This window comes from Scardinius erythrophthalmus (genome assembly GCF_964197995.2).
Source record: "Scardinius erythrophthalmus genome assembly, chromosome: 21".
Taxonomy (NCBI): Eukaryota; Metazoa; Chordata; class Actinopteri; order Cypriniformes; family Leuciscidae; genus Scardinius; species Scardinius erythrophthalmus.
The window spans coordinates 31,558,257-31,580,022 of NC_138241.1; the positions used below are offsets into that span (position 1 = coordinate 31,558,257).

General features: G+C 40.2%; 1 protein-coding gene across 1 annotated transcript in view; it reads left to right on the top strand.

Annotated features, from left to right (window-relative positions):
• cdh23 (cadherin-related 23) overlaps window positions 1–21,766 on the top strand; it is a 259,561-nt gene that overhangs the window by 19,066 nt on the left and 218,729 nt on the right. Inside the window, exons 2-3 of the mRNA XM_081350472.1 lie at window positions 6,705–6,796; window positions 16,959–17,033. Of these exons, the coding sequence (XP_081206598.1) occupies window positions 6,712–6,796; window positions 16,959–17,033 (160 nt within the window). The 5' untranslated portion in view covers window positions 6,705–6,711. The remainder of the gene's footprint in view (window positions 1–6,704; window positions 6,797–16,958; window positions 17,034–21,766) is intronic.

Sequence of the window (21,766 nt, forward strand, 5' to 3'; positions counted from 1 at the left end):
TGCAGTAGGTAGGAAGTTAGGTAGCAGCAGAATTAGCTAGCAGAATTAGCTAGCAGAATTAGCTAGCAGAATTAGCTAGCTAGCTAGTCTTCCTTGGGTCCATGTGTGTGTGTGTGTGTGTGTTTCTGTGTGTGTGTCTGTGTGTAAAATTAGGTAGAAAGTAAGGTAGCAGCAGAAAGTAAGGTAGAACAGTTAGCCTATGTGTATTACATGTAGATACAATGGGTTATCCCACCGGTCACTATTGTTGCCGTTGACATGTTTGTGAGTTCTATGACCACATTAAATAAAGTTGAGTAATTGCAAATGCATATATCAATACTAGACACCTTAAACATGATGTGTACCAAAAATCTATGTCCTATCTTTATTTTAACATACTTTAATAACCTTTTCTTTGGGAGCTTTCTTGCTGCCATCCTCTTCTCTTGGCGCAAACAGGAAGTAAACAGCTCTGGTCATGTGACAATTTACAGTAAACATGCGACACTGCACATATTTCATTGAGACCCTTTATTATTTCAATATCTGCTGGAAATGCATTGATAGATCATTCAGTAACATTTTTATAGCCTTAGAAATGAAACATTTTTTTACGGTCACTATTGTGACCGGTGGGATTAAATGGGTTAATAATGTCAAAGTTAATACTTGTTCATAACAATCAGCTGACAACCAAATTAATATATGATATTTACCATCTGAATCTAACCATGTCTTGTCAACAAATTTAAAAGTCAGCCATATTTATTATTAACTACAGTGCCTTTTGCCCCAACAGCAGTGGCGCATTTTACCCCAAATACTATACTTTTACGTATTCTTCCGTTATTGAAAAACTGTCGTTTCAATCACCTTGAACAAATCTGAAAATCATTAAGAAGACCTTTGTCTCAAAATATATTCAATAACTTTTCACTGCTACTCTCGATCACGTCGAGGATCTGTCACATGCCTGTCCTGTCTTGTGCTGCACATGGGTGTTTTGTTATTTTGGGCCATGTGCTCGTGTCTATTGTCTAGCCCCTCCCATCTTGTTATCTGATCATTGGTTAATTTGTTCCACCTGTTCCCTCTTGATTTGTTCCCTTTATAAGTCCCCTCTTGTTTGCAGTCTGTGTTGGTTCGTTGTCTTATGTTTCCTGTTCCCTTTGATTCCCTAGTAAGTTCATGTTCTGTTTTCGGTTGTAATATTTGTTAGTTGTGTTTTCCCCCTCGTGGGTTTTGTTTTGTGTTTAGCCTTTCTTTTATTAATAAATTCTTATTCTCTGCACTTGAGTCCTCGCACCTTTTGTATTTCCCCATTCCGTGACAGAACGAACCAACCCATTGAGGACTCAGCAGAAGAGCTCACTCATCCAGCAGCATGTCCGACAGTGTCTCTTCCCCAGCCACCGAGCGGGAGAGAGGACAGTCTTTTTTGGGAACCCGGTTGGTCATATTTCGCGGGACCCGTGGAGGCCGCAGTAGAGGAGGTGGTCGAGAGGAGTCCCGACACCACTCTCCACTCTGGCCCCTCTTCGACCCTGGGTTGGTGATGTCCAGCCCAGGGTCCCATTCGCCACTGGTTCCGTTCAGCCCAGAGCCCCATTCGCCGCTGATTCCGCCTAGCTCAGAACCTGCACATTGCCATCGGAGACAGAGGAGGAGAAGGAAGACCTCCTCCGTGTCTGTTCCGGTGGTCCCAGTGCCGGTGGTCCCAGTGCCGGTGGTCCCAGTGCCGGTGATCCAGAGTCCGGTAGCTCCAAAACACAGGAGGAGGAGAAAGGCTCCCTCCGTAACTGTTCACGTCACGTCTGCCCAGCCAGAGACTGTTCATGTCACGTCTGCACAGCCAGAGCCTGTTCACGTCACGTTTGCCGAGCCTGTGTCACCGGACAAGATGGCCGCCGCAGAGCCTGTGTCCCCTGACAAGACGCCTGCTGAAACGTTGTTGGATTATTTTTCGACGCTAGTCAAGATCCTAGATATTCCCAGGAATGTTCACGTCACGTCTGCCGAGCCTGTGTCTTCCGTCAAGATGGCCGCAGCTGAGCCTGTTCATGTCACGCCTGCCGAGCCTGTGTCTTCGGACAAGATGGCTGCCGCCGAGACTGTTCACGTCACGTCTGCCGAGCCTGTGTCTTCGGACAAGATGGTCACCGCCGAGTCTGTGTTTTCGGACAGAATGGCCGCCGCCGAGCCTGTTCACGTCACGCCTGCCGAGCCTGTGTCTTCGGACAAGATGGCCGTCGCCGAGCCTGTTCACGTCACACCTGCCGAGCCTGTGTCTTCGGACAAGATGGCCACCACCGAGCCTGTTCACGTCACGCCTGCTGAGCCTGTGTCTTCGGACAAGAGGGCCGCCGCCGAGAGTGTTCAGGTCACGTTTGCCGAGCCTGTGTCCCCTGACAAGATGGCCGCTGTCGAGCCTGTGTCTGTTCCTGAGCCGGTGGTGCCTGTTCCTGAGCCGGTGGTGTCTGTTCCTGTTCCTGAGCCGGAGCCAGTGGTGTCTGTTCCTGAGCCGGTGGTGTCTGTTCCTGTTCCTGAGCCGGAGCCAGTGGTGTCTGTTCCTGAGCCGGTGGTGTCTGTTCCTGTTCCTGAGCCGGAGCCAGTGGTGTCTGTTCCTGAGCCAGCGTCTGTTCCTGAGCCGGAGCCAGCGTCTGTTCCTGAGCCGGAGCCAGCGTCTGTTCCTGAGCCGGAGCCAGCGTCTGTTCCTGAGCCGGAGCCAGCGTCTGTTCCTGAGCCGGAGCCAGCGTCTGTTCCTGAGCCGGAGCCAGCGTCTGTTCCTGAGCCGGAGCCAGCGTCTGTTCCTGAGCCGGAGCCAGCGTCTGTTCCTGAGCCGGAGCCAGCGTCTGTTCCTGAGCCGGAGCCAGCGTCTGTTCCTGAGCCGGTGTCTGTTCCTGAGCCGGAGCCTGTTCCTGAGCCGGAGCCAATGATTGTTCCTGTGTCTGTTCCTGAGCCTGTGTCTGTTCCTGAGCCTGTGTCTGTTCCTGAGCCTGTGTCTGTTCCTGAGCCTGTGTCGGTGTCTGTTCCTGAGCCTGTGTCGGTGTCTGTTCCTGAGCCTGTGTCGGTGTCTGTTCCTGAGCCTGTGTCGGTGTCTGTTCCTGAGCCGGAGCCGGTGTCTGTTCCTGAGCCGGAGCCAGTGTCTGTTCCTGAGCCGGAGCCAGTGTCTGTTCCTGAACCTGAGCCGGTGGTGTCTGTTCCTGAACCTGAGCCCGTGGTGTCTGTTCCTGAACCTGAGCCCGTGGTGTCTGTTCCTGAACCTGAGCCGGTGGTGTCTGTTCCTGAGCCCGTGGTGTCTGAGCCGGTGGTGTCTGTTCCTGAACCTGAGCCCGTGGTGTCTGTTCCTGAACCTGAGCCGGTGGTGTCTGTTCCTGAGCCCGTGGTGTCTGAGCCGGTGGTGTCTGTTCCTGAGCTGGTGGGGTCTGTTCCAGTTCCTGAGCCGGTAGTGTCGGTTCCAGTTCCTGAGCTGGGGTCTGTTCCAGTTCCTGAGCCGGTGTCTGTTCCAGTGCCATGGCCGCCCGAGGGGTCGTCTCCACCGTGGCCGCCCGAGGGGTCGTCTCCGCCGTGGCCGCCCGAGGGAAAGTCTCCACCCTGGCCGCCCGATGAACTGCCCGCTCCGTCCTGGCCGCCTGAGGGAGAGTCTCCGTCCTGGCCACCCGATAAACTGTCATCTCCGTTCTGGCCGCCAGATAGACTGTCTGCTCCGCCCTGGCCGCCCGGTGGACTGTCTCCACCCTGGTCTGTCCCTCCCGTCCCTCCCTGGTCTGTCCCTCCCGTCCCTCCCTGGTCTGTCCCTCCCGTCCCTCCCTGGTCTGTCCCTCCCGTCCCGCCCTGGTCTGTCCCTCCCGTCCCGTCCCGCCCTGGTCTGTCCCTCCCGTCCCGCCCTGGTCTGATGGAGCGTCTGGTAGCCGCTCCGTAGGGAGGGGGTAATGTCACATGCCTGTCCTGTCTTGTGCTGCACATGGGTGTTTTGTTATTTTGGGCCATGTGCTCGTGTCTATTGTCTAGCCCCTCCCATCTTGTTATCTGATCATTGGTTAATTTGTTCCACCTGTTCCCTCTTGATTTGTTCCCTTTATAAGTCCCCTCTTGTTTGCAGTCTGTGTTGGTTCGTTGTCTTATGTTTCCTGTTCCCTTTGATTCCCTAGTAAGTTCATGTTCTGTTTTCGGTTGTAATATTTGTTAGTTGTGTTTTCCCCCTCGTGGGTTTTGTTTTGTGTTTAGCCTTTCTTTTATTAATAAATTCTTATTCTCTGCACTTGAGTCCTCGCACCTTTTGTATTTCCCCATTCCGTGACAGGATCAGCCAAATTTCCATGTGCATCTTGAAAAGCAGATGTTTTGGAAAGTGCTGTGGCAAGTTTTTGTGCAATTTAATGATTTAGAGGAAAATAAAATCAAATGTGCCTTATCCCCGAGACGCATTTACCCCCGTTGTACCCTTTATATTAAGTGTGTGTGTTTATGTGTGTATGTTTATATATGTATGATTGAATGTATGTATAATGAATAACATTTTTGCAAACTTTGGCCACGTTCACACAGCAGCAGAATACGGTTGTCAGTCCTGTATTTCAGAACTTATTGTTAACGTTCACACAGCACTGTTATTTAAAGGAGTGACACCCGCATTATATAACCAAACTCACACCCGTATATTTTCAAGACTCATAACCGTATTCTCGGAAAACCCACCCTGTGTGAACAGAAACGGACTGGATAACTAGTTGTCTGTCACATGACACGTCATAAAAGCTGCTGTCGGATACTGAAGATTTCATGGGTGAACTTGATTGGACTCTTGTCGTTTCAAAAGTGATAAGACTTTTCAGTTTTATGGACAACTCCATCTTTGATATTACTTTGGTCTCTGTCACTATGGTTACTGGTAAGAGAATAAGGGCTTGACTCCAGTTGCACGTTCATGCAGACAGTATCCGAGACGCTACTGTAAGTTGCTTTTTGAACCGGAGATTTCGAGACTCATTTCTGTAAATAAATGCGGTTGTCAGTCCCCAAAAACTGACAGTGTCAAAGAAAAGAAAACTCTTCTCAGGATAGAGAATGCATTTGTTGTAGCTGCATATATAAGATTCTGGGCTTCATATTGACATACTGAGATGTTATACTCAAGGCCGTAACCAGGGTTTGAAAATTAGTGAGGTCCGGGGTGAGGTGTTAAGAATTGTGCTATAACAACACCCACAAATGCAACTCATTATAGAGGCTACACTACATATAGCCTAAACTTTAAAATAGACAGACATTCTTTTGTCATTCTTTTTGTCTTTTTGACATCTCATTTGTCTCCTTCTGATCTTTATCCTCTTCCTCTCTTAGACCATTGGACCCACATTTTCCCATGGACATGAAGCTGCGACCCTTTTTTTTTTTTTAGATAGGAATTTGACCTTGGGCCATTCTACAGAATTGGTGCAAACTGCTGTCCCATAACCAAAAAACACATTTAAAAAGCATTTAAGTAGGCCTTTTCAAATCTTAGATGTTTACAAAGATAATTCTATTATCTATTGAATCCCACAATAATACATTAATATTAATACAATCAGTAAGCTTATTATATATCAAATCATCATTTATTGGGTACCTTCATTTGGCAGGTGGCTTTCCCGAACAGTCATGACCGCAACATGTCAATATTTTTTTTGTAGTGACAACACATATTCATTTATTTGGGGGGAAATAAACACAATTTTTGTACAGTTATGCAAATCATTAGTATCTTAGTATGCTTTACTACTGTTTTAGTTACAGTTTATGTTGCCAGATATTGCTATGAAACACAAGAAAAAAACTTTTCTTATTCCGAAATAAGTTCAAAGCTTGTGTTTTGGAAATAAGATGAATATATCACTAACCCTAACATGCAACTTCCCACTTTATTAACTTTCTAAAGTGTCACAATAAATGCGAAAAACGAGTCCAAAAAGACGTATAATAGGCGGATCTGGCAACACGGAGGCTGCACCCGCGCCCTCACTCACAACACGCTCTCAAGCCCCGTTCATTGTTCTAGCTTCTCGCAGCGACATGAATTGCAAACAGTCATATGAAGTTGTTTAAACGGCTAGTTAATCATTCAGAGAGCTTGAAATTTTATTTTTGAATATAAAAAAAATTACAGAGGTCCGGACCTCGGTGACCTCATAGCTGGCTACGGCCATGGTTATACTGACCTAAAATTAAATGTCTAACCCCTGAAAACTGATGCAAACTGAACAACCACTGAATTTTCAGAAAGCATTTGGATTTTTATTTGGACATTTTAAAGTCCATTTCTGTAGCCACCAATGTGCAAACTGTGAGATTTCTTTCTTCACTGAGATTCATGCAGCTTGTTACAGTTTATCAGGAACCAGACAATGATGGTATTTGCATATCACATGTTTACATCAGGTGCAATGAACTTGTAATGAGGTTCACCTGGAGACATCGCAACTCTCAACATGAACATTATTTATTTAGAGAGATGGATTTCACCTCACAGATGTCGATTACCAGCTGTGCTTTGTTTCTACTAATGTCATAGAATTTTAAATATGTTTTAATCATGAAGGCTTTAATGTACAATACCAGTGCACAAAAGTGCAGTGTGTTATTTCTGAAACACTAGTAGCACCAAACAGTTGTGACTGTTTTTCATGATGCCACTCTGAATGCATTGGTGATTGTGCTCTTACTGTGTGTTTGTGTTTCAGGTTGGAGATGTCGTGGTGTGAAGGTTCTGGAGGCAAGATGACTTTGGTTAAATTGCTCCTCTCCTTATTGCTGCTACACACATTTTCTGAAGGTAAGGATGACACTCACACACAAAAACTTGTTTTTATATCTTTACATAGATTTTTCATAGTCGTAATGGTTTTTACACTTTACAAACTGTATAAACTATCCCCTTAAACCATTACAGAAAAGTTTCTGCATTTTAACATTTTCAAAAAAACATCACTTGGTATGATTTACAAGTTGTTTTACTTGTGGGGCCCGGCCAAATGGCCCCACAATGTTAAAATTCACATTTTACTATCTTTATTGGGACATTTGGTCCTACAATGTAAGTAAAACAAGAACACACACACACACACACACACACACGTTGAGTTTTAATGTATTATGGGGACATTCCATAGACACAATGATTTTTATATTGTACAAACTATATATTCTATCCCCTTACACTAACCCTACCCCTAAACCATCAGAGAAAACATTTTCAAAAAAACATCAATTAGTATGATTTATAAGCTGTTTTCTTCATGGGGACTAAAAAATGTTCCCACAAGGATTCAGATATTGCCATCTTTGTGGAGAAATTTTTTTATATAATGCAGTCTCTATTCCTCAAACAGGCCTTATCAGAAAGAGAACTGGCTGAAACATTTTACTCTATTTGTCCTCACTCCGATGATCTAAAACTTAAACTGGTCCTCACAGAGATAACTTTACAAGTATGAAAAATACTTTTTTTTTTACTGTATTTCTCATCAAATTCCTGTTCTAGCATTCTGCCTGCGCAGTTTTTTAAAGTTTTTGTCAGATGTCTTGGAACATAATCACTGCATTTAAGACACCGTGTAAAAAAACCTGGATCTTGGGATTCTTGCGTTCATTTCTGTTCCATACCGTTGCACTCCATCTTGCTGTCTTTGAACTCGGGAACACATCCATGTCCTGCTAAATTGTTGATGAGTTCATTTTTTTTTTTCATTAGTAATTATACCGAATGAATGTGTTAAATTGACATTCTTTATTAAAACTGAATGTAAAATTATCTGAGGAAGCATTCTTCAGTGTGAGAAGAAGAATAGGACTTGTTTATATAAACGATGAATATTAATGTGGTAACAACATCAGCAGTGACTAATTAATATTCATGAGCCCAGTGGCATCATACCCGCACCCATCTTCAATCCCCCACTAACTTGTTGCTCACAGGTTAAATGTGTCTCTCAGACTTTCAGATTAAAGCTGTGATTGTGCTGACAACGGCAGGGGCGTAGCAGCCATTATAAAAGTGGGGGGGACAAAAGCTGTATGTGACCATAGGACGTGACCCAAAGGTGATGTTCATTTTCCTGGCTCAAAACGAGGCGGAGGTGGTAAAATCCTAATAATGTTTAATAATAAGATAATTAAATGTGTAATTTTTTTGTAGATCATCATACCCTAATGTGTTTCCCACATTATTTTTGTTGGTGGAGCTTGTAACCTCTAGGGGGGTCCGGGGGGCATGCCCCCCCGGAAGAAAATTTTGTACATTTTAAAGATAAATTCATTAATCTGGTGCACTTTGAGTCACCTGAATCCACTGTTAAAAATAAATAATCCACCCACAAACCGCCCGATGATATTCTCTGATTTAGATATCTGCATCTGATCATCACATTACAATTATTCAAATTCTGGTATCAAATTATTCAAATTATGGTAACATATCACACTGAAGTAGGCTGATTTAAAATGAACATTTATTTAAAATAAAAGTTCTTCTTTTGGCAAAATTATTTCCTTATAGCCTTAACAGAGGCTTTACTCCCTTCAAACTTAAATTGTCAATGTTTCATTACATCACTGTTTGAAAACACAATTTTTTTTGTACCTTTTATAAAGGCATTTCCCCCCTAATTTTATGCTCCATCTTTCATTTTAAATTCTTAAATTTGATCAATATATTCAATTAAAATAATAAGACACTAGGCTGTTACCAATCAAATTAAATATTTTACATTGAAAAATTATAACTGTATTAAATTAGATTATTTTAAATATTTTTGAATATACAAATAAGGAATGTTGAAAAGAATGATACTTTATGAAACTAAACCGCCAGTAGGAGGCGGCAGGCAACCGTCTTAATGAGCGAGTCATTGAGTCATTCATTCAAACGATTCGTTCAAACGGCTGATTTATTCAGAATGAGGCAGTTTATGAATGGGTAATTGAATCTTTGACTCAACCGATTTGTTCAAAACGCTGAATCATTCAGTAATGCAACGAGTGTTGCTGTGAGATGCGCGTTCTGCTGTGATCTTTGTTTGGGACTATTTTCGCTGATGAAACAGAGCAAAAACAGTCATTGCGACTAAAATGTAAGTGAGTACATTTTTGAGTACATCAAGTAAAATTAATGTAAGTTAATTTTAACTGTTTGTTTATTGAACTGTTATGAAACCAGTCACGGTTTCAATCTTGATGGCATTCAGGAAAACAGCTGGTCGTGTGTAGCCTTAGGCTATATATTGTTTCTTAACTAGGCTATATTGTTTCTAAAATGTTATAACTTCACGAGCCTCGACAGCGCACATTAGGCCTATATTATTATCAACTATAGGCTATCAATCGCCACCAGGCCCGGATTGGGTAATCGGGAGAATCGGGAGAATTCCCGGTGGGCCGCTTCACTTTTGGGCCGGTCGAGGAATTTTTTTTTTTTTTTTTTTTTTTTTTCCACATTTCAATGTCACGTTAGTAACATTACACGTTCCGCCTTCCACTGCAGCGCGCTGCCTCTGCATGGGTTGTACCATGTGAGGGAGTTCTCCCCTCCCCTACTATAGAGTTGGTTGGGTCCACAGCCAGTCTTTTCCAAAACGTTTAAGGTAGGCTACTGCGGCCGCGGGTCCGCGGCATCGCCGGCGCCTACCGCGCCTGGCCGGCCCTACCGTAACGGTACGCGTCAGGGAGGATGGCTGGGAGGAAGAGGCCAGGAGGTATGGAAGCTTGTTTGCGTCACAGAATAAAACGTTTTAAAAGATAATTGCGACTTTTTATCTCACACTTGCGAGTTTACATTTCGGAATACATCAGAATTGCGTGAAATAAAGTCTCAATTGCGTGTTATAAAGTCAGAATTGCCTGAAATAAAGTCTCAATTGCGTGTTATAAAGTCAGAATTGCCTGAAATAAAGTTGCAATTGCGTGTTAAGTCAGCATTGCGAGATGGTCAGAATTGCGTGATATTAAGTCTCAATTGTCAGAATTGCGAGATATAACTGTCAGAATTGCCTGAAATAAAGTTGCAATTGCGTGTTATAAAGTCAGCATTGCGAGATGGTCAAAATTGTGAGATATAAAGTCGCAATTGCGTGTTATAAAGTCAGTATTGTGTGAATTAAAGTCGATTGCTTCTTATAGTCAGAAATTGCAAGATATAAAGTCAGAACTGCGTGAAATAAAGTTGCAATTGCTTCTTTTTAAAGTCAGAAATACAGAATTGCGAGATATAGTCTGAATTGTGTGATATAAAATCGCAATTGCTTCTTATAAAGTCTAAGTGAATTATTATTTAACCTTTACATTATTTGTTGAACTATGGTATTAATACCAGCAACTACACAATAGTAACAACTGAACTGTTGCTTCATTTATCCAAATTGGAAAAAGTGCTAATTTGGAATTCCACCGTGGAAAAAGTGGGCCGGTCTTGGGCATGAACTCCAGGGCTGAAAAGTGGCCCCACTCCGGCCCTGATCGCCACTTACATCAAATGAAATAAAACAGAATCATCCATTCCTCACGTTTTCGGTGATTGCCTGGTTATTTTTTATTTTTATATAAAAAATTGTTTTAATCAGGGCATTTGTCCGAAAAAAAAAAATGCGGGGGACAGAATCACCGGTTTCTAAAAGTGAGGGGGACGTGTCCCCCCCGTCCCCCCCGGTTGCTACGCCCCTGGACAACGGTCCCTCTTCTGTGTCACTCTCATCTGTTTCTCTCATTTTTCAGCCTGCACTCATTACCTTCCTGTTGTCCTTCTATCAGCCCACATGTCCTGTCTTTTCTCAGACATCTCACTCCATCACTGTTCTCTCACAGCTGTCTATCATTCCTCACTGTTCGTGTGTGTGTGTTGGGCACCGGCACTCTGCAGCGGCCCGTTTAACAAGACCGTGTCTCTGCCACTTAACATCAGTCCAGAGGAGTTTATAATTCACTGCCCTCTTCTTCCTCTTCCTGTCTGTGTCCTTTCCTATTGCTGAACCTCTCTCAATCATTTACACACTCCATCTTTCTTCATTAATCTGCCTCACTCCTCTCTGTCTCTCATAGGCCCTGTGGGAGCTGTTCTCTCATGGTTATTAGCTCACTGTGATTGGTTCAAGGGTTTTGAGGGTTAAATGAAATGGAGGTAAATTAGGGAGGGAGTTTGAGCCCTGAACCCCAGAACAACTCAGGACTGAATGTTAAACACTCCTCGCCCAAAAGAGAGAGAGAGAGAGAGAGAGAGTTTAAAAGAATAGTTTGCAAAAAAGAAAATTCTGTCATTAGCCAAACTTTTTCACAGTGACCGTGACTGTCAAGCTTCCACAAGGACAAAAAACATCATAAAAGTATCGTAAAAAGAAATTCATACTTGTGCGCTATATTCCAAGTCTTCTGAAGCCATATGATAGCTTTGTGTGACAAAAAATGTGTGACTGAAATTTGACATCATTTGCTTTATTCACCTTTTCCAACAGACTCTTGGCACTTCATTACTATTTTACGTTTTGTTAATGCATGATTTCCAGTGAATAACAACCTACATTTTAATTACTGTATGGCTTCAGAAGACTTTTAATTAGTGCTGTCAATCAATTAATCATACATTTTCTGTAATTAATTGCACCTAACATTACAATTTTTAATACATTTTTATATTGTAATACATAATTTCACACTGAAACTAGTGTAGAAACAACATAAAGATAGTATATTTTAAATATTTTGTTTAATGGCATCTTTTTACTAAGTACTATGAATGAAGGCCAGTATCACCGATACCAATACTGCTACTGATGTCTCTATTTAACGCCCCCCCCCAGCCCCCCCACACACACCCTCAATTTCTGGGGATGAAATTAGTAATTATAGCCATTTAACATCACAGTATAATTGAAAGTCATAATCTTTAACATTTAATAGGCTTTAAAAAGTAACAATTTTAATAATTTAAAACAATTTTAATTTCACATAAACCCTTTATAATAAATGCCATTATTATAAAGTGCCTTTGTATTCAGTTGTTTGCATTATTATGTTATATTCAGTGTAGCAATATATTGATTTTTCTGTCTCTGTCAATATCAGCTCTCTATTTGAATGGGAGCTTCATTCTTTCTCCCACTAAATTTATTTTGTGCATTAATTTTCACTATAAGTAATAAAATTACATGTTAAAACATTTGGTATCAATATTTTTATGTGAGGATCGATCCTCTTAATACAACGTCAGTAATTACACAAACTGTATTGACACTGTGGTATTGTTTTTGATAGTGTTTTTTCAGTCACAACCCAGACAATCAATCAAGTGCCCAAAAAGAACCCCAAAAGTACATTTAAACTAGTTCATAGGACTTGCACGCCATACTTGAAGTCTTTTGAAGCCATTCAAAACTTTTTATGAGAAACAGACAGAAATGTACAGTAAGTGGTTTTTCACTGAAAATCTTTTTTTTTTGCCCAATTTGCCCAAAGTCAGAAGGCTTTGAATATAGAGCAAGAGTCATAAAAAGTACTTTTTCTGCTCTTTTGGACTGTGAACGGCCTTTATGTTCTGCTAAATAACTCCTTTTGTGTTCCTTGGAAAAAAAGGGTAAATTTAAGAGGAGTAAAAGATTTTCTTTTAATTTTTTTTGGTGAACTCTCACTTAAAGGTAAAGTGGAAGAGAGGTGAGCTGTCTTCATAAAAAATGATGATGTCTGTGAAGAGATCTGATTTGACGTGAGTTTCTGTCCGAACTGTTCACTCAAAAGACTCTCAATCAATGTCACAATGGTAAAACATCAGCGACAAAGTTTGTATCACACATCCTGTGTCTGCAGCAGTGTAAGCAGCATAACTACAGCTGGAGGAATTTGTGGAGGGCTTATAGTTTTTGCTTGATAATGGCCGTAATTATAAAATTGTCTAGAGCAGGCCATTGTGAACTATAACAAAACCCCAAAGTAAAGTTAAACTGCTTCATTAAAGCCTAATTTAAAGAATGTGTTGATAAATTGGTTTAAAGGCGAATTATGTAAGATTTTTTTAAAAATACATTCTCTTAACCAAGTTTACTGTTCATTTACTTCTGTTAGTAAGCCGTTCATTGGTTTATCTCCCCTAAAAGTTCAAAAATTGAGCCTCCAAGGCACTATCTAAACATTGAGAGTGAAGATCTGTCAATCTCTATCCAGTTAGCTGCTGTAGGACCATGACTGTTACACGTATTACACGTGTTACATGGGAAAAAACATTTAGCTTTGATTACAGAAGTGTCCGGATACATTTGAAAACAGCGTTTTCGTTTAAAAACGCTCTCCGTCCACACTAGCGTTTTCAGGTGTTTTCCGACGTTTCAGTGTGGATGAGAAACTTTTACTGTTTACTGTTTACTGTTCATTTACTTCTGTTAGTAAGCCGTTCATTGGTTTATCTCCCCGAAAAGTTCAAAAATTGAGCCTCCAAGGCACTATCTAAACATTGAGAGTGAAGATCTGTCAATCTCTATCCAGTTAGCTGCTGTAAGACCATGACTGTTACACGTATTACACGTGTTACATGGGAAAAAACATTTAGCTTTGATTACAGAAGTGTCCGGATACATTTGAAAACAGCGTTTTCGTTTAAAAACGCTCTCCGTCCACACTAGCGTTTTCAGGTGTTTTCCGACGTTTCAGTGTGGATGAGAAACTTTTAGAAAACGCCTGAAAACGAAATATGCGTCACATGACTAAACTTACGTCATCGTTTTTAAATACCTCCGGTTTGACAGTCCACACTACAACGCGAAAACGGTGTTTTCAAAAAGCTTCGTTTTCATTAATAAAAACGCCATCTCAGTGTGGACGGAAGGCCAAAACGGAGAGAAAAAGATGAGTTTTCAAACGAAAATGTATTAGTGTGGACAAGGCCTCAGTGGGGGTTATGCGCAACAAACTTCCGTATTCTGAAAAACAGGCTGCATCGCTTCCGGTCTGTATGTGCTTTGTTAAATATAAAGCTGTTTTAGTCAAGATGCCTTCAAATGAGCAAGCAAAGATGAGCATAACTGATGTTCTTTACAAATGCAGATTGATATCTAAAAGTTTTTTTTTCTTCTTTTCACTAACATTTGGATATTAAAACCAACTATAAATGCCAACAATAAAAATAACTAGCTAGGCAAGATGATTACCTTAAAATTCCATAGATATCACAGTCAGTTTGTACTGCTGTTAACACTTTCTCTGACAAGCGGATACAATGAGACCTGTTTTCCTGTTTGTTAAAGGGTTAGTTCACCCAAAAATGAAAATTCTGTCAGTAATTACTCACCCTCATGTTGTTCCAACCGCGTAAGACCTTCGTTCATCTTCGGAACACAAATTAAGATATTTTTGATGAAATCTGAGCCATGTCTGAATCCTCCATAGGCTGCTATGTGACCGAAACTTGCTGGCCCAGAAAAGTTATTAAAGAGATCGTTAATATAGTCCAAGTGACTCCAGTGGCTCAATCTTAAGTATATCAAGCGACGAGAATACTTTTTGTGCGCAAAAACAAACAAAAATAACGACTTTATTCCACTATTCATTTCCTTCTCTCTGGGCCTCGTAGTGTTTTTGCGCTGCGCGTCTGTGTTGCACGTCATCACGCATCACACACATGACCGGCGTCGGCCAATAGTGAGCCTACGTGGTGACGTGTAACACAGACGCGCTGCGCAAAAACACTACGCGAACCAACTAGAGGTCCAGAGAGAAGGAAATGAATAGTGGAATAAAGTCGTTATTTTTGTTTGTTTTTGCGCACAAAAAGTATTCTCGTCGCTTTATAAACTTAAGATTGAGCCACTGGAGTCACTTGGACTATATTAACGATCTCTTTAATAACTTTTCTGGGCCAGCAAGTTTCGGTCACATAGCAGCCTATGGAGGAGTGAGACATGGCTCAGATTTCATCAAAAATATCTTAATTTGTGTTCCGAAGATGAACGAAGGTCTTACGCGGTTGGAACAACATGAGGGTGAGTAATTACTGACAGAATTTTCATTTTTGGGTGAACTAACCCTTTAATGTGACATTCGACATAAAGCCTGTCACTTACTTATGACACACAGCAACACAGCTAAAAGTATTCCTAATATGTCAGACCTTTTATTGAAAGTAGCCTGCATTTCCCTGTTGCTGATATTCCTTCACAAGTACCTGTAAGAAATATATTTGTGATGTTTGAATTGGGGGAGGTGCGACGCATGGAAATTGCTTTATTTTTGTAATTCCACTAGGTGCCATTAGCGACGCAGAAACTACATACTTCACCTTTAAAGGGGACCTATTATGCCTACATTTTTACAAGATGTAGTTTAAGTCTCAGGTGTCCCCTGATTCGTGCATGTATCTTTAATTGCAAATGAGCTGCTGCTCCCCACCCTGCTTTCCAGAAGAGGGCGGAGCCTGTGCAGCTCGTGCCTCTGACTGGATAGTCTGCCAAAAACGAATAAAACATCTGTTTGGTTTTGATTATTATCTCTATCGCAGCCACACTCTACGTCATCATGAAAGTTTTTTTATTTGCATGCATTTTAAAGCCATATCTGTTTAAAATTCTGTCATGTGGTTTTCTGAGCGCACACATCCGAAGCACGCGCACAGAAAGCTGGATGTCAGATGGTACGTCCCACCAGTATTAAATTATTTCTCTTTCATGTCTTATTGTACTTACACTCTCAAATACACACAAGGTTATGTCAAAAACAAAGTTCACAAACACAGTCCACAAAATAAAAGAAATTTTGCACACAGCCATAGACGCTGAAATAAATACACATCGTTAAATCACATTAAATTCAGTATTCATTACAGTTTAATTTCAGTGCATGGGGCTCAAAGAAAATTTCATTAAGCAACAATAATGATATAACTATTAATTTTATCATTACAGTATAAAGATCTGGAGCTGAAACCAGGACAGATGTGGCAGTTTTTTTTTGCTTTTGGCATGAACTCTCATTAAATCTCTGATTCACTTTGTCACACACCTAAAACTCGTTTTCAATCTGCTGCCATTCTGTAATGGTCCAGTAATTAACACAGGCTGATGTGTTACTCTAGATTGATTCTAGTTAGTGTGTATTGGCAGATGCACAGTCGATGGCTCTCGTTTCTTGCTCGGCATCTCTCCATCTCTCTCTTTGGGTTTGTTCTTGCCACGTTCAAAGCGGAGTCAAAGAGTTATTCACCCTATCAGACACCAGCACTTCAAACACACACGCACAAGCCCTTTCTAGTGTGTGTTGTCTCTGTGGCCCACTACCCATGCATGCGATCAAAGCTCTCCTGATCTTCCTGACAAAACAGCTTGTCTCCTGCTACCCCTGGAAAGAGAGAACACACACACACACACACACACACACACACACACACACACGCGTGTATGCACTAGGGAAACATGTCTCGCACATAAAACAACGATATCATATATTTACTTTTCAGGTTGGTTACATATAGTCCAGTACTAACCAACTCTTGAACCCTATACACTGGCTAATGGCCCTTGTAGAAACTTTAATTTTACACACTTGAGAGTAAAGGTTCTTTATTGGTATCTACAGGTCCATGAAGAACCTTTAACATGTATGGAGATTTTCCATTGTACAAAAGGTTCTTTATAGTGGAAAAATGTTCTTTTGATTATTAAAATGTTCTTCAGACTAAAGAAAAAGGTTATTTTAAGAACTGATCACTGGAAGGTTATTTTGGGGAACCCAATACAATTCTATGAGATGTTGTGAAAACCCTTTTTAAGTGTGCTGTAGAAGTGGCTGATTTTCACTGTCAAGTCACACATACACATGCACACACATACACTTGGCCCTTATATTGATTGGAGAAGCTCCACATTGAGAGTATTCATTTGATGCACATCATTGTCATTTTCTGTTTGCCATCTAATGTAACTGTATGTGTTTTCTGTTAAGACCCATGTCTCTGTCTCTCTGTCCTCCAGCCTCTAATCAGCCACCTCGTTTCCAGAATTACTTCTTCCAGTCGTACCTGCTCATCTATGAGAACACACCAGTGGGTGAGTGTCTCTCGCAATCACACACATAGACAGAGTGTTCTCAGTCTGTACACACACAGATGGATCTTTCTACACACTGTCTGAACTTCTTTTTCAGTTTTCTTGATTTCAGTCCATAAATGCTGGATGGACCATGTTTGGCTTGAGTTTCACTTTGTTCAGTTGCTTTCGTGTGTAAGCTAAGCAAAAGACCCATAGTTTGAAGAGTTATTCCTGTGTACGTATAGATGTGTGCGTTATGATTTCAAGTGTTGGAGTATATAGTATGAAAAAGTTTTTTTTGCTAGGAATTCAACAATTTGTATTTATTTATTTTCGCATGAAATAACCATGTGGTAATTGCTTCTTTTTTTATTTATTTAGATAATCCAGTGAATTAAATATTTGAAAGGTACCTTATCTCAAATTCTGCTTGGATGAAAATGATAAAATCATGATATACTGTACATATACACCTGTGACTGAAATCAGTAAATTATTTGCTTAGTCATCCAACAACCAACTAGTCGACTAGTTTATCTCAAATATTTTCTTTTTAAATATATATACATATATATTTTGCAGTAATGTTAAACAGTTTGCATGGCAAAACCCTCACTAGCACTACAGCAATAAACATTTATACGTTAACACGTACATACACTTTTTTGGCAAACATTTTCATTTTATAAAGGGCGTTAATCCCTCCTCACAGTCTTTACTTCCCATCTCTCCTCTTATTCTCCTCTTCATCCCTTATTCATAGTTTTCCTGTCTTTAATGCCTCTTTCACCTCTCCCAGTTTTTAGGTCAAAGAGCATGCATGTTTTTTAACTTTGTGACCTCTTGTTATCATAAGCTGCTTTTGTGGTCTTATCTGACCCTCAGTCTGCGGTTTGCCTCACTGTTCCTTATTTGCTTCAGTTTTTAAACTCTCTGTTGTTATGGACTGAATAATAAACATTTATGTATAATTCAAGCATATTTGCTAAAGGAAAGCACTTGGGCTGTTTAATCCTAGATAAATGGCTTCTTCCATAAAAAACTCATGTGAAAACAAATACATTGTCTTTGTTTTTGCTTGTTTTGACTTGCACTTTTTGTGCATTTGGTAGATAATACAAGAAATATAGCATTGAATGTTAGTTCACAAAGTTGCATTTTATGTTATTTTATACTTTCTACGATTGATTTCAGCAGAGTTTGTTGTTAGCATGTTGCTAAGCTAACTGTTTAATACTTGAATTCAGATTAAATACGTAGCACTGACAAATATTGAGTTAAAAAGTATTTTTTTTTATAGATTGAATGGCAGTTTCTCTCAGTTTTCCCCTCCATTTGGCATAAAACACTGTTTGTGTGGTCATCTAGTTTGAAATGTTTTTCAGATTTTCTGTTGCAGCATTTTCTCCATATTTACAAATCTTTACAGCCTTTAGCCGTTGCCAACAACGCTCTGGATCCTTCACTGGAAACTGAAAGTAACTCATTCCCGCTAAACATTTACTCTTTAAATTCTTGCGCCCGGGAACAATACAAGTCCACACCATTATGACTAAAAGTTTGCTAAGAAGTATTTCTTACTAAAGCAAGGCGGTATTTGACTCTGGTAAGCATATCCATAGTAGACTGGTGGGAGTGGCCTTGGAACGCAACATGCCAAGTGCATTATGGGTATTGAAGTTTTCCTACCTATTTGGCTCGGTTTTCTCTAGTCAGGTAGCAACGATTTAAAAAATGTTCACCTTTCTACTGCATAGGCAGCCAAGCTTTATTGAAAGCCAATTTTGGCAACAGTGAAGTACCCCTTTCATTATAATTATTATTTTTGGTGTCACTTGGGAAAAAAAAAAATCACCATAAGAAAACATTTTATCATAGAAAGAAATACACACTTACTGTAAGCTTTAAATATTTCCCTCAAAGCCACAGAAAGAACAGGACAGTGTCAGCTAACCACTGCCAGCTTTGATATTACAGTATAGATAGACAGAGAAGAAAGAACAAATTAGGAATAAACTTTTGTGTGTTGTATAGTTGGTTTAGATTTAACTGTGTTTGGTCTCAAGCAGTGCTTTACTCTAACAGTCTCTGTCTTTAAGTTTCTGTCTGTGCCTGTATGTATTTCAGCATTTTTAGGGACCCCGATGATTGACAGGGCAATTTGAGAGTGTCAGGGTTTTCATCACCTTGCCGCGTGTTGTCGTGAGTTGGTTTTAAAATAGATCTATCGGGCCTCTTCGCTGATAGCAGGCTCTCTGAACCGCAAATACACTTACACCACACTTATCCATAAAATCTCTGAATTCTGCCATCCAGCCCATTTTACCTGATCCGTCTGTGTGCGGTGTGTGTGTATGTTTAGATGTGTGTTTCATATAAGCTCACAATTGTGCTTCTAATATATGACAATTTATTGTTTCTTAAACTATGGGCACTTTAGGCAGTGTGGACTTCCAGAAAATATAATCTTTTAAAACGTACTTTTCACACTCTCACTAGTTTATTTAATTTGTCTACTAACAATGTCCAAAAGTGTAGAAGCTTACACTACCGTTAAAATGTCTGGGGTCAGTATGATTTTTTAAATACTTTTATTCAAGATCGCATTCAATGTGATCAAAATTGTTCAAATAACTGTTGTTCTTTTGAACTTTCTATTAATCAAAAATCCTGAAAAAATATATATCATGGTTTCTACAAAATTATTAGGTAGCACAACTTTTTTAATAATAATCAGAAATGTTTCTTGAGCAGTAGATCAGATCAGCAGATAATTAGAATGATTGTAAAGCATCATGTGACACTGGAGTAATGATAATACTGGAGCAATGATGCTGAAAATTCAGCTTTGCCTTCACAGGAATAAATTACATTTTGTAAAAATTATATTCAAATAGAAAGCCTTTATTTTTTGATTAAATAAATGCAGCCTTGGAGACTGTAAGAGACTCAAATACATTAAGGAGTCTTACCTATCCCAAACTCTTGAGCTTTTTTGTTGTTGGTAGTATGCATATTTTGCATTATAAATTATAATGTAATAAGTTACATTATATAATAGCATTCTGTGATGGAAATGATGGTGGTGGAATAAAATGGCTGATACCTTTGTTGTGCTAAGGCTCGATAGGTATGCATACAATTAAATATTATTTTTACACTGCAATTTGACACAATTATATTAATTTGACAATTATAGCTTGATTGGAAATGACCAATACATAAAAATCAAGTGCCCGAAGTTGAAGATCTTCCATTGACTGATAGAATGTTCATCGAGAGCATGTTCAGCATTCAAAATGTAACAGACAGCGATGACATCATTGTTATACTTGTATGCTGAATTCCAATTGGATTCTTTCTTACCTCTATGTCATAGTGAATTGTGATTCATCTTTAATTTCTTGTATCTATTTAGATGCAAATACTACATATTTGGACGTTCTATATTCAAGTTGTTTGGATATGTGGACTCAGGGCTAGTTTAAGCTTTATCTTCATGACATATTCATTCATGATTTCATTTCCCATGACATCATCAATATATTATCATCTGCATACACTATATTGTCCTCAGTTGATTAAAATTTAGTACAAGTTTGAATGTTTTTTTTTATTGCATTGATCCTGTATCCATTGCTCCCTGCCTCCCTCTTTAATTTTCTTATTCTATGTATTCATTTAGAGAGCCAAAATTCCTGTAAAATACCCACCCTGAAACTGATCAGATGTCATAAGCAACATGAAACTTTGACAATGCATGCAATCTTGAACAGCAAAGATGCTGATGCTGATGCTGCCAATGTATGGTGAGCCATTTACAAAAGGTCACGACTAGTTTAATACTTTTTGTATGACCAGTTGACTAGTAAAAAAGTATCGTCGTGCAGACCCTTATTAGTTGATTTCTGTTTATTGAGATTAATTAGGATGTGGCAAGCTGTTCCCAGACCAGCATTGGTTCAGTCAGGGTTCATTTCCACCCGCAGCAGTGTCAGCGTGCCCTGTGTGTCCTCTGTGCCCTGCCTGACTCTGATTGGTGGTCGGAGCCATCAGCCATGTCTGATTGGATGACTCTGATGGCTTATTCATGGAGAGGGCGGATGATTGGACAGTGCCAATTTGTCAGAGTTATAGTTTATTAGTAGCGCAGATGTCCTCGTACTGGAGGACTTCCAAATGACACACACGCACTGGCACACCCCAACACAAACACACACACACTTACACGAATAAACACATGCAAACCAACACGTTCACACTCATGACTTGATGGAGACGCAGACTTTTCACTGGGGTGTGTGTATATGCATAGTATAATGACACGAACAGTATCTGTGTTTATACAGGATCAAGTCAGTTTGTGCATCATATTGCTTGATGCATTTTTGTGAGTGCATTGGTGAGCTTGTGCTTATTTATAGGGGACAAATGTAACAGTGGAAACTGTAACGCTCTAAGGAGCCGTTTACTCGTCAACGTTTTCAACTAAAAACTGAAAACTTTTATTACGGTTTGGCCTTTCATATAGGCAAGGCGGTTTGGGGGTTTGAAAATGCCAACTTTTGAAAACTGGTGAAAGTAAGTTTTTGAAAATGATACCGTTATTGTTCATTTATGAAAACGGTTATGTTGCGTGCATGTGTATTATGTGTTCAGTCTATAGGTGCGTAGTTTTTCTTTACAAAGTGACATCGCCAACTACTGGCCTTGCTGCAGAATACAGAGTTTTTAATCGCTTTCATGGATCC